Source organism: Cinclus cinclus, chromosome 1, assembly GCF_963662255.1.
Source record: "Cinclus cinclus chromosome 1, bCinCin1.1, whole genome shotgun sequence".
Lineage (NCBI taxonomy): Eukaryota > Metazoa > Chordata > Aves > Passeriformes > Cinclidae > Cinclus > Cinclus cinclus.
Window position 1 is genome coordinate 106,244,812 of NC_085046.1, and position 14,806 is coordinate 106,259,617.

At 37.1% G+C, this 14,806-nt stretch overlaps 1 protein-coding gene across 1 annotated transcript in view; it reads right to left on the reverse strand.

The window, feature by feature from the left end:
- The window catches only part of ZNF521 (zinc finger protein 521), a 326,177-nt gene that overhangs the window by 205,697 nt on the left and 105,674 nt on the right, over positions 1 to 14,806 (reverse strand). The window contains exon 7 of the mRNA XM_062512637.1: positions 8,056 to 8,140. Within this exon, the coding sequence (XP_062368621.1) occupies positions 8,056 to 8,140 (85 nt within the window). The remainder of the gene's footprint in view (positions 1 to 8,055; positions 8,141 to 14,806) is intronic.

Genomic DNA, 14,806 nt, shown 5'->3' on the forward strand with positions numbered 1-14,806 from the left:
CTGAAAAAGCCCGCAGTGCAAATGGTCAGCAAAGAACAAAAGAAAGACTGACACCTTGCCATTAATTCAGCCTGTGGTGCCCAAGTATTGACCCGCACAGTGCATCACTGCCGTGGCTCCGAGGAGAATCTTACAGCAGGTGGAGGGTAGGGAACAACTTTCATACTGCCTGGCACTGCTTTTCCATGGCATCCTGTTCATCGGGTGCTATTCATGCCACAGGCACTTCTGCAGGAAAAATCTAAAGCTTCCATGCACTTTGCTTCATTTCCTTACAGGATGAACTCCAGCTTGAATTGCTGACATTTTTCAGATGCTCCTTTTGGTATCATTATTATTACTGTCAGTATTGCTACCTATATTATTTAATAATATGGCAATTGCATTCTATTTTCTTAAAACATGGGAGTCCAAGGTTCAAAGCCCCCTATTCCCTCCTGTCCCCCAGCACTCCCCCCAAAAAAAAAAAAAACAACAACCCAAACAAAAAGGATTCGTGGTTGTTTGCAGACTGTGTCCTGGTTGAACCATTTGTGATTTTAAAAGCCCAGAGAACCTTTCCTGAAAGCTGTTTCAAAAAGCAAGGAGCTGTTTCTGCTTCAAACCCCTGAAAGGAAGTGCCAGCTCCAAGCAGAGCAGCTCAGTGGGGACAGCCAGCACCTGGGGACAGGCAGTGGCAGGGATGGGGCACCCATAGCCCCAGTAGGTGACGCACAGAACCTGCAGCCCGGTGAATGGTGCTGCTGGAACGTGCGTACAGCTGCCATTGCCACTTCCGAATACATCCTGAGTTTTTTGTTAAATTGCGCAGATAATTAAAGCCTCTTCATATTTACAGTCTGCTTCATTGGTACCATGAATTCTGTTTTCAGTTACTGTCTGCAAATTCCCTCCCCACGCAATTTCATACTAAGCAATAACACTTCATTTTACATAAGTTTTATCTGATGTCCCCATACAGAGCTGCCAGCTGTACAGCAAATGTGCAGCTCTCAAACTGAGGCCTACTAGGCCACAGGCTCCATCCTGAGATCTGTAAGGCACCTTGCTGTCATTGGCAAGCGTTCCCTGCTATCGCTGCTACCATCGCTCCACACCACACACAACTTAAAATCATCTGATTATTAGAATTTGTGGTCCACACTCCATTTTATCCTTTATTTAATCTATCCCCAGATCACACATTTGTTTAAATGTTTTGGCTGGTTTACAAATCATGCAGCCATCTGCACAGTAGGTGTGACACCATTTTTTAGACAAAAGTTACATTACAAAACAACAAGGATAAAGTCATTTGAAATGCTTTGGTGTTTGTTATTCTGCCTGGTTTGCTTGGACCAACTCTAAGAAATAAATAGAATTATCTGTGTAAATCGATGAACATCTATGAAAAACAACACCCAGCAGAACGCAGAGCTTGCTCCATTACCTACGTTAATATCATGACAGCTGAGGAGAGATGACCTGGCCCACTTCTCATCTCTCCTGTACAGATGGCTATTAAAGAGAAAGTATCCCTTTTGTATGGTCCATGCAGAAACCCTTTATGGGCTTTTCAAATAAGCCAGCATTGCCCACAGGAGAGTAGCTTCCTGTTAGTATTAAACAGCCCAGATTTTGCCTATTTTGTAACTCAGCTCCTCATGAAATAAACCTACGTTTTCTCAGATTTAACTCCAAATGCTGATTTTCCTGGGTATTTCAATTACATCTCCTCATTTTGCAGATAAGGAGACCAAGTTTCCTCTAACTTTTATACAACTTCTTGTCAGCTCTGCCTGTAAACAGGAGATTCCCAGACATTCAAATGATTTTCTGATGCTGAAGTGGTATGATCACTCTCTTCAATATAAATTGACAATTTTCCTTTTTTTCTACTCAAAAACCAGTGAAAAAAGACTATCAAAAGGAAGTCTTCACTTCCTTCCTCCTCTAGTGTGTAGATCTATATCTTTGCATCCTTTTTCTTCAAATCTTAGCTAAGAGGGACTTTACAGTATCAGATTTACTGTAGAGTGATCAAACTGATGTTCTGAAGATTTATTACTTGAGGTCAACATGGTGCAACAAGTATTAGTTGCTCAGCACAGCTTTCTGCATAAGTGAAAGGAAAATCATGGGATTTTAATGACCTTAGGCATTAGACAAATAATAGCATGTGTGAATGCCACATGCTATTACAACCATACAAGAATTTTCTTGGGCTGATTTCCAGAAAGCTGATTGAGGTATTTCCTTTGTCTTGATATCAGTGATATTTTCCACATCTACCATAATGTACACAGCACAAAGGTGAGGCAAATAAGATGATTTATTTGTATTGGTTTATTAGGCATGCAGTTAATACATGCATAATGCAAGCATGCACATCCACACAACATACAAGCATGTATACGTAGTAGATCACTGTTGCTGAAAGAATAAAAAATCATGAGTTGCACTAAAGTGTGTCTTTACATTTTCTCATGGTTGCACACTACTTGCTATTTAAAAACACAGATGTAAAATTTCTTTGCAGAAAAGTTAAAATGTTAGATTGCATTTTCTATATACCTTTCTTTTTAAGCTCCAATTGTTTCAGCATAGTTTTGGTTACTTGGGATTTGATGAAGTATTTATTTGCTGGTGCAAACTAGAATTCCTCTTGTCAACTGCAGGATTGCTTCATCCTGTTTTCCCATTTGCTTTCTAACTTTAGTGCTCAGTAACTTTTTTTCCATTCCCTTCACTTCCTCCTCCTGCTCACATTTGCTACCCTGCTCAATGCCACATAGCACCCTTCACTCAGAGACAAACTCTCCTCAACAGACTGCACAAAATGGGTTTTGCACATGATACTGAAAAGGTTGAAGAAACAAAAGTCTGTTCACTTATCAGAAATTACATATTTTGAAACTGTCAAATCTAGGGTTTCAAAAAGGTACCGCATCCTTCCTCTTTACTCCCCAACTCTTCAGAGGGGCAGTGGTTCTTGCTATGACACTGGGGCTTGCTTTCTCCATCAACAAAAGTAGCAGTAAACTACAAAGATTGTGGCTGTTTCTCCCTTTTATCATTCTCTTTGTCAGCCTGATCAGTCCTCAATGGTAAATGTGCTGCTCTGTTGTGCACAGCCAGCGGCTCGCAATTTGCTCACTATGTTTCATGAGACAGTTGTTTGTGGCTGTTTGGAACACATTTACCTCTTTGGGGATTTATGCGCTAGTTGCAATGCCAACCTCCATAGTGATAGAAATTTCTTTCTAACTAAAATAGATAATTAGAAGCTGGTAATTATTGGTCAAGAATTATCAGAGTGAAAAAAATTAAGCTCTTCATAAATAGTTCTTGGCAATGTCATCTCTTTACATTATCTCATGCCTAACAGCACTTTACTCAGAGCACTTACAAATTTACACTACTGCTGTTGAGCTCCATAATTTTATATGGAGTAATTCCTTTCCTGAACTCCCCCAATTCTGAGCCATCCCGCATATGCACGTGTGCAAAATCCAAGGCAACTGCTACAGCAACTGTTTTGTCTATTTACACCAAACTGCATCAGATACTACAGATGTAAAGGAATCAGTTGAAAATGAAACAATGGTTAGCAGGTCTGCATAAAAATATCAGTGAAAATAATAAAAGGAGCAGTGGAGTGCATCAAACAGAACACAAACAATGGCAGACTCTTTTTCTACTCTCTCAGGTCAAATGCCAGCTGTAAAGTATGTGGTGAAAACACAGGAATGTTAGAAAGCTTATTTTCCACAGACACCATGTACCCAGAAATAGAATTTTCTCAAAGAAAGCTGCTAAAAGTGCAATTAATTCCACTCATATAAAAAACGTAGAAGAAAGAAGACAACTGAAGATATACCATTTATGCCAACACTTTCTAAACCTGTATGAAACCTGGATTTATGTTTCCTCCTTTCCCACTCAAAAGCTGGAAATTGTTTCACCCACAAATTTCAGTACATACACCAACAAGCAGGTCTTCATTTGGCAATCGTCCTTACAGTTATCCAAACAAAAGTGCATGCCTACACTGAGGTCTAAAATAATGTCAAAACACAGGGACTATTTAAAAAAACCCACATCATGCCTTGCTTTCTGTCTGCTAGCATCCCCTAGCCTAGCCTGACTCAGTGTGTAGTTTAAGCTAACGCAGGCTCTGCTTGATGAAGCACAGTGTCTGGAAATGTTTGGACAGATCTGGCAGTCAGAACTCTCAAACTTTTGCTCACTTAATGCAAGCAAGAGATTCCACTTCTATGCCTCTTTGTCCTCATCCATTCAGTGGAAAGGGCTCACTGCCCCATCCCATCATGAAGATGTTGGGAAGACTCAATTAAAGGCTGCAGAACAGTTCTAAAATGGAAAGTTCTAGAAGTAGGAAGTGTGTAGTTACTAAAGGAAAGCTTCCCCTATGACATATTTTTATTACATAACTTGTATAATATAAATTGCATTGTTGTCAAAGATACTTAAGGTTACACTTCACTGGGTCATCGGCAGATTTTATTTTCCATTAGGTGGCATAATCCCTCTTGTTGAATTGATTGAAATGTATAATAAAATATGTAAAAATGCTATATACTCTTAACAAAGAAGAGTAAGAGGCTTTTCAATAGCCTCTAATCCCTCTTCCCCTGCTAAATGTCTAGTTGAGATTATATTTGATTAGACAAAAACACACACATATATACAACCTAAAAATACCTATCCTCAGTGGAGCTATTTTAGCCAGCAAAGTAATTCCAGTTGCCTTATTTAAAAGTCTAAGTTTCACACTGGGGTTTCATAAGTATAGCTTTGCCTCAGTGACCTTCCATAATGCAACTTCTCTCTGTGGATGTTAGCAACATGAACTCAGTTTACATCTCGGGATCATGTTCAAGGGGCACAGTGATTAGATGGGACACCATCAACTTTTCCAGGCTTTCAAACTGCATCATGATGTCGAACAGCAACTGTTTCCCTCAGCTGGCTGAGCATTATCGCTGTCAGAGGTTCCCACTCATTTCTGAGCTGAGTTTGGCAGATGACTTTCCACTTTCACATTTGTCCCATGTTCCAGGTGCCTCCCCTTTTCTCTTTTCACTGAATTATGATTATGGAGTCCTTCAGGTAAGAAGACACTACATCCATCAATAACCACAATACAGATAATGGGAACATTTTACTATGAGAGGAAATAACAGTTCCTGACACTGTGCAATGATGTCTGTAAAGGCATTTATTGCCCCTACATCTGATCTAGGGATTATCACACTGTTTGTCTATTAACTCCTGCCTTGCCACATTACCTTCCCCCTCTCTTGAATTTAAACTCCTTTCTTTCTCTGTGTCTTCCTGAATCTACCTCACTTTTCTTTTCCCAGAGAATCAAAGACACTACATCCTGTTCTGCCAATCACCTACTAGAAAATCAGGGCAAGAAGACACGTTTTATCAGATACATGTAAAAAAGGAAGGAACCAATATCTTTAGGAAATAATTTATTTTATTTAATGTACTGTGTCAACAAGCCAATATTCACTCCAGTATTTAATCAAATGTATTTCTCAATCTACATACTGATATGCATGCAGATAACTAAAGGTATATATTATATATTCACACAAATGTGTTTGTGTGTATGTTTTCTGTATTATGTACAAATACTATAAGAATACCTACAGATATACATAAACTAAGGCTGGTTAAAAACAGCTTGATGTGACCCCCTCGAACCTTTCTCTCTAGACAGAACGTGGTCTTGGAAAAAGGCCTGTGAACAACAATATAAATTAAAGGGGAGGGGGAGGATGAAATTAGAAAGATAGCTAAGGAAAAAATCCAATTACTGGTGAGAAGACTAACAGAATTGGAGATCAGAAATTATTTTTCCTTGAGTTTCGATTCCGAGGTCACATTCAAAACTCTCCAGAAAGCTGATATTCCTTTCACTCCAGCACAACACAAAATCCCCTTGAATTTGCTTAATCGAGGCTACATCATTTGGAGCTACACTGTTAAGTCTGGCAGTGCAGATAAGAATCTTCCACTGAACACAGATTAGCACACACATGACTGGCAAATCTCCCTGCATGTTTTGCAAGCTCCTTTATTTCACTGGGAAGATTTTATATTAAGCACATTTAAATCTGTGTCACTATGGTTATGTCATGAAGTAATATCATGCATGATTAGATAGAACACAGAAAAAACAATTAAATATTGTTTTAAAATATTCTCTTTCTCATTCAACCTCATCCAGCTTTTAAGAAATTAAATGTAGGCAGTTAATAGCTCAGTTTAAGAATATACGTCTTTTCAGATCTGCAAGCTGAAGCCAGCTAAATGGATTTGTCCTGCTTTACTGACTCTCTCCCCATTTTGCTCCTCCCATTCTGACTGTTTAATAAAACTCATCCAGAAAATAGAGGGAAAAATAAATCTGAGTATTTAATTAAATAAATGAGCTCCTATTCTTAAAATGTGAGGCACCTGGGAAGTGGGTAGCAAGCAAACATCAGTTCCAGCATCATCCCTTATAAACAGTGTCCACATTCCCTGCCAAGTTTCAGCATCACTACATGCTACAATTAAGAACATTTCAAACACCGGACTAAAATAAAACTGCAGAAATTATGACTTCTGTTGTTAATACTACCCTGCTTTTAAATTCCATAACTGACACAGGTTGAATACTCTGAAGCAGCTCAATTTATCTCCTGCCCAAAAACACAAGACATCAAGACTAAGGCTTAACCGAACAGGCAGATTTCCTGTCTCCCTTACAAAACCAATTTGTCATTTCTATTTATACATTTTTATGAAACATATAAAATGTTTATGCTCTAAATGTGTAACAACTTAAATAAAGTAACTACAGAAAAGAGCCATTAAGTTTTGGCAGATAACTTTCTTTTACAGTGCAGCCAAATTGCTAAGTGTTCATGGAAGAAATCTGCATGTTACCTCAAAAGTAAAAAAATAATTACCACCAAACTGGAAAGTGGAAAAATCAAGTAAATTCTGTGCTGTTGGATAGATAATTACTAACTTCTATACCATGGTTTTGGTCTGTGCCTTACAAGATTTTCTGCTATTTTAGCAAGTAAACCAGATTTAGGGAAGCAGAGGTAAAAAATCAGTGGTATCCATCTCTGTTTTGAAGAGCAATATTTTGAAAAAAGACTAAAAAAAACCAAACAAACCAGGAGACAATCCTGGCAATGTTATCTTATTAGTGAGCAAATGATGTGCTTGATAAATTTAATTGGCTGATAGAACTCTTAGTGCTATTACTGAGTAGTTACCAAATTGAAAACATTATGGGTAAACCTAGGGGAATCAGCAAATAATAGGAAAATATGAATATCAAAGAAAAAGCAGCTTTTGTTTTATTCCAATTTACAACTGTAACAGCTTTGTAAACATCAGGATCCAGGAATCCTAAAAGACATTTTTTAAATGTTTGTACCTTAAAGAGTGTATTCCATTACTGTATACTACAATACCTTACTTTTTCAAATAATTTATAGTATTTAATTGTATACAGATACACTCAGGATTTTTTTCCAGACTACTCAAACATAGCGAACAATACTATTTTATGGCCATTTGAATTATTTATGTTTCCTAATGACAAAAACTCACCAGTTTTGATTTTGGTACTGAGGTGCTTGAGAAGTACACAGTAGTGTCATTACCATAATAATTTCTGAAATTAAAACCTGTCTAAAACTCTACGGAAAGCTAACATCCAGTTCATTAACCATTCCTGTTAGTTTGTTTTCAATAATGCAAAAATGATTAGAAGTTTAATTTGCTAATCACCTGTGTTTTGACTGGCAGTGGATATATAATTCTCTGCAGAAGTCTAAACTAGCCCTTGCAGAAAATAAAATATGCTAATGCTTTAACAAGTCTAATAATATGAATAAAAAAATCAATCATGCCTAGGTTAATCATTGATGGATCCACAATTAATTTCTCTTTAACTCTGTTTAATTTTAGAGGCAATGGTGATAATGAGTAAGAAAAATGGCTATTTGTCTTTGAGAAGTTTTAATGCTGACTTACCAATCATGTGGTTTGCAACATGAACTTGGATATCCCACTCATTGTAGAAAACCATCTGACATTTGATGCACTGGTAGGTCTTCTTCTAAAGAAACAAGGGTAGATGAAATTTACTGTAATATACAATTTTAATAATTTCATTATAACTCAAAATACCATGTACACTGTGGTCATTTAAAGCTCTCCAGCAGTGCTTTCATTCAGGTTTAATTATTAATATACAAAAAATAACACTGCAGGTTCTGTAATAACTTTCATTTGAGTTTTCTGAAACTTGTTAAAGATCGTTATCAACTTCCTAACTCCATGGACACATCAGTATTGCTAAAACATCTACCATACTCATGGAAGGCAAAATGGAATGAGGATGTATGGGATGTAAGCCAAACAACATTGAAATCAATGTGGATCCTTCATTTTACACCAAGGGATTAGGTCCACTACAGAACAAGGGAGAAGCCAGGAAAAGAACACAGAAATGAGAAATGGGCTGCTCTCATTTTCAGGGGGGCTGCAGAATCTACTCTGCACCACACATTTTAAATGGTCCATCAGACTGCCATTTTTCAAGGAGGAAAACCTCTCAGATAGTCTGGACAAAAACTTCCTGTATTTGCTTCAATAATATCTGTTGGCAAGCCTGTACTATAACTGGGAAGCCTGACTGGAAACTAGCCAGAGAGAATGCCTTCTGGCCACATTATATTGGGCTTGACTTACTTAAAAATCATGGTGTATACAGCTCAAATTTCATTATGAACCACGAAATGCATTACTCTGCAGTTCGGTGCACAGAACATGTTTTACATTTCTGTCCTGATGTCTTTCAAAAAAAGATCTGCTCTTTCACTTTTCTACAAGGTATATAACTTGTCCAAGACGTTTCAACATCCTAAAAATGTAAATTAATTTTCTCTCATTATTTTTCTTGATCTGAATTGGCCAGAGAGTTGATATTGGAAAGCATTGTTTAAAAAGTGAAAACTAAGAGTATATTCAAAGTAAGGTTTCATTTTTCCTTCATAAGACTTAAAATCTACAGTTATCCAGGCATCTAATGAGAAAAGTCAGATTCATACAATTATTCAACTTCATAATTGTAGCATCAAGGACTCAAGTAGTAAGGTAACAGTCCTGAAGAGCTCAATTCTTGTTTTGAAGATGCAATAAAGTCAAGGTAAGCCCTGAACTGCCACATCAAGGCAGTAACTCAGGAGACACAGATCTTTCCATACAGCCACAGGCACCTTGCCTACATCAGCAAAAAGAAAAAACCACAGAAAAACCACATATTTTTTAAAGAATGTAAAGTCACAAGAAGGTGTCACAGATGTATTAAAATTGCAGATTTCCCATATATTAGTTGAAGAAGAAATAAGGTACCCTGGATAATGTGCATCAAAAATACAGCCTCTCTTGTATATATTTAACTTGTGAAGAGTTTTATTCAGCTGGTATTATTAATTATATTCTTTAAAAGTTGTTGGCTTGTTTTACCTGACTCCAAACAGTAATAAAGACTTGCTAGATTTTTTGTCAGCATCTAAATTTAGATACCCTGTCCCAGACAAAAAAAGTGCCCATCTATTAAGTATCTTTCCACTTCAAGCCTGTAGGCAGGAACATAAAGACTTTTCAAACATATGTTGTTTTGCCTTACCAAGTTATCTGAAAAATTAGTGACTAATCAAAGTCAGCTCTGAAATTAAGTGTTCCTGTGGGCTCCACTTTACAAATCTCCCATTGCTTCTCATACACAGAGGCTATTTTAATTTTCTCAATGACAATAAAATGTGCTGCGTCTCTTCATGGTAGAAACAATCATAAGCTTTTTTTGCAGTTTTTCATTTAAATTAACCTTAGTTTTTAAAAATTTAACAAATTCAAATCATTATGTAGACAACCAAAAATCAATGGACACCCGGAAACCAAACCAGCTTTGACTTAGTGTTACTGTTACAATTCATAAAGCCAGCTGTTTTTTAAAGATAAAATACTTTTTCTCTTTTTTCGTTCTTGTGACAATACTGGTAACATTGGTAAAAAATCAGATTTAGTCTAAGGATTTCCTATGATATGTTGGTAAATTTAACCTTACTGTACTACATCTAGATCCAGACCTCTAAATAATGACAGTCACGATCAACAATTTATTATGCTAAGCTCTTTACAAGATGCTTTTTGATGCTAACATATAGAACAACAATATCACATAAATAACAATCACTCTCCCCTTTTTTAAAACATTGTTTCCCTTTAGAACTAGTTAGAAAATATTTCTTACTCCCTGATGACTGGCACTATGTATTGTTTATTAGCATATCCCTAGCATTATTCCTGATATGTGACTTTGTTGAAAAACAAAGAAACATAAATGTAATGGCTGGTCTTTTCTCTTGTTAGCAGAGCAACGCAGACTGCATGTCAAGAATTGTCAGCAAAATTATGACTGATGTACATAAAGACAACACATACAAAGGTTGGGGATTTTTTTGAAGTCAAATGTTAAAAAGTAAAGTGATTTGACAACAACAAAAATAATAATTTACTAGCACTTACTAGCCTGTTCAGAATGATCTGACATATTTGCAGAATCACACAGAGTTTTTGTTTTTTATCATGAAAGGAAGATTGTTTTTGTGACTGCTGTTTGATCAAGCACTAGCTCTTTTTTGTTTCCAAGCATATTCTAAAATGTTGACATCAACTTTTATTAGCTCAACATGCACTCATTGCAAAGTGTCTAAACTTGTGCATGAGTTTTTATTTTAAGAGCATACTCAGTAAATTCCATTTACTCCTAGATTTTCAAAGTGATCAAACCCAGTCGTTTCCATACCATGTTGAACAAAACCCATATACTTATTTCCATATGTTTCACATTCTAATGAAGTCCTTGTTTGCTGCAAATTACATTTTAGTCTCACAAGCTTGGTCAGGACCATGGGACTTATAACTGCTCGCAGGAGTTCCTGGGTCCTGATGTGCTTCATGGCTGATCCCAATTCCCCACTAGGGTGAGATCCAGGGGGAGACCCAGCCCCTCCTCACACTGTGCTCCCAAAAAGGGGAAACTTGGGGGAATGAGACAGAAATGAATCCTGAGGTATCTGCCTGGATAGGAAGGAAAGAAGCCTTCAAACATTTGCGTGACACAACACAGAAGAAAAATTGGACTGTGACTCAAGAAGGCATTTGAATTTCCCTCAAGTGTCTCCAGCCTTTGCAGTGCAAGACGGTTCTAAACAGAAGGGAACTCAGGGCTGTGACAGCCATCCTTGCCTTGTCCTGCTGCAGCTGTTTGCAGGAGGGAACTCTTTCTGACCTCCCTTGCCCCTCTGCCCAAGCCACCAGCATGTAGAGGACTCAGCAGGACTAAAAAGGCATCCCAGGCCCTGCTGCTCCAGCTCACAGCCCTGAGTAAATCCATTCCACAACAATGAAGAGAGGACAGCTAAGGGCTCTTACATCCTAACCTGCTACATCTGCGTTTCCCAAAGGACACCTGTCAGTCTCCTGAGGACAGAGCAGAATGACAATATTGTCATTCTTCCCTAAAAACACAGAAAAAAGCTGACATGAATTTCCTGTAAGAGAGAAATTTCAAATCAGCAAGGGTGGACCACAGAAAGCTCTTGCCAGTACATTCCCATATGGACTTGGACAGGACCAGTTTAGGAAGTGGAGAAGACACAACATGCTCTAAACTGTGCCATCTTGCAAAAACTCCCAAAGATTTGTTCCAGAGGAGAAAAGAACATGGAGTTAAGAAAGTGGTTTAACTTTTTCCTTTTATCACTATTATTATCATCATCATCATCACCATCACATCATCTTTTAATAAGAACTCTCCAATAAACAAACTCATAATCCTTCACTGAACTCCCTCCAGTCAAGAACCTAAGTGCCGATTTGTCACCTCCATGTTGAGTGTAAAACTGATGCCCAAGTCATTCCTGGGGCCATCCAAAATCACTATAGAAGAGTAACTGCTTGGACGAATGTCTCACAAGAGCATTGGGTGCCTGTTGCATTCCTGTTTTTGCAACAATTTTAAAGTTTTCCAGCATTCAAATCTTGTCTGTAACTTCATTTAGAGAGCTTTGGATTGGACATATGCACGTGTCTCTAACCTTTTCAATACTAATGTCACCTAAACCTTTAATTATTGTCCCAATCCTCACTTATCACTGTGCAGTTTTCTGAATTTCTTTTCTATAAGGTGCCCAGAGTGTTCATGTCATGTGAAATGAGACTTTGCTGCTTTTATAAAGTCTAGGAATATGAACTTTCAATTGGTACTTCAATTCTGTGCACATAATTTTATTTGCTCTTTTATAAATAAAGCAAAACAACTAATAACCATACTACTAGAGGATTTACAGTTCTATTCAGAAGGGCTTCAAAAGTATGCAGAAAATACTTCTGTGTAGACTTTTGTGCCCTGTGACTGTCTGAGCTACTCATTAATTCTTTTTTTTTTCTATTCCCCAGCCTCATTATATTACTTGAAAATGAACTGCATATGCTACTTATTGGCTCATGCTCCACCTCCTTGTCAAAATCATTCAGTATTTTATCACCTGCCTATTTTGTTCTGACATTTTCCCAGTTTTGTACTATCAGGGAATTTCATCACCTTACTATTTATTCTTTCTTCCAGATCACTTCTATGCTGCATAAGTTCAACAAAATTGGTGCAAATAATGATTCTTAAGGTTTTCCATTATTTACACCCCTCCAAACCAACATGCTTCAATTCACAAGACTCCTCTGCTTTCCATACCCAAGATCGTGTTTCTTTTCTTTTTTAATCAAAGAAAGTATCTCTCCCTATGCCGTACTTATTCACCCAACAGATTAGTCTTTTGTGCTATACCATTTTCAAAAGCTTTGCTAAAACCCTGGTAAATCATGTTTATAGGCTTCTCTGTCAGCACTTGTGGCTATTCTCTCAAAATAATCTTTATTGAAAATTTTAAGCATGATCCTCCCTCTGTGAATCTTTGCCCTCTATCCTTCATTAAATCCAAACTTTCTTCTATCATGTCTTTGATTAGCCTTCGCCTTCTGTTCCTCTCTGTTTAAATCAAGCTCACAAAGCAATAACTTCATGCATAAGCCTTATATTCCCTCTTAAATGTTTGTTTAGTGGCCTTTTCCCATGTTGTTGATGCTTCCTCTTAAAGACCGCACGTTTATCTGCTTGATGTTTCCTTTTATCTTCAGCTCCTTTCACTGAGAATTTTGGAATGGATATATTTTAAGTCATTTATTGTATATTATACTCCATTATATTACCTCTAATCTGTACTTTATTCTTCTCCATGGGGAGGATAGCCACTAGCTCAAAGACAAAGCATTTGTTTAACAGGACTGGTTTTCTTGATTGCCTATACCATTTCTGGATCTCCTGTACCCATGCCCCTTTTAACTGAATACTTACTCCCTATATGAAATAAACAAAATATCATTTATAGCTTCTAATGCATGGCATCTACAGTCTTAGGCCTGCAATCATCTCTAGTTAGTTCTATACTCCTTTCACACTTCTCTTCCATGCCCTATCAAAAGTGGTTTTGATGTGTACCTGTTACCCCACCAATAACCTCTTGTTTACACCTAATTACATTATTTGCCCTTGACATACTACTGAAGGGGACTTTCAAGGCTTTTTCCCTTCAGTTCTAGCACAGACTGAGTGTATGGATCAATAACAGAGCTGAGACAACCTGCTGTTGCCAAAAAAGAGTGACACTACACCTCTCACATCCTCCAATTCCCTTCTCCCGTATCAGTCATTCACTCAGTTTCCCTCACATAAGGGTGGAGTTAATTCAACCTTTTAAACTGACAGAACAGTAACCTGATAAGAGAAAGTGAACAGCATCCAAAAAATTATATGAAAACAACAAGTTAAGACATTTAAAACTTGCATACTAACTACAGCAATTTGCCAGTGCTAACTCCTAATGCTGCCAACTGATTTTCTTTTTTTACATCATTATTTTATTAAACATTAGCAGTGTGCTTGGCCCTTTGTGATACACAAGAGCAACCATGGTCCTAGCTTTCTCCGTTCAGCCATTTTTCATCAGAGTTCAGATTAATTTTGACAGTACCTTAATTGAGGATTTCTTTCTTACCTTCCTGGATGCTTATTTTGTCAACCTTAAGCTCTTAGAAAACTAAGCATATGTTAGCCAGTTTCACTGCATAGTTATTTATCTTGCTTATGGGGCATTGTCATCTTGTTTTTTTTCTTTTTAATTGACTAATTGCCAATTCTTGCAATTGCTCACACAAAACCCTTTAATTAATATTTCCTGATAACATTTAAAAACATGTTCATGTAGATTTTATGAGTAATTTTCTGTTCTGTTTTCATTTAGCAGGGTCTTAAATTATAACAGGGTCTGAGTGTATATACCTGTGGAAAGAATACAATCAATCCCATAAAGTAAGCAAAATGAAAAATGGAAAGAAACATGTTTTTCTCATTTCTTTCATTATGGTTACTTAATGTGTACACAAAATATATTGAGTCAGAAATACTATCATGTTAGCAGTCCTTACTTTTCTATTCTGCTTGAATTAATGGTCTGCTATTCTGTCTTTCACCTTTATTCTGGATTCTGTATTTAATCATGTCTGTCTTCAATGTCTCTTAGTTACAAACCTTTCCCTCCCCTAGCTGACGAAGAGCATTAGCTTGCAATGTCTCACATCCCCACAAAGAAAAAAACACATC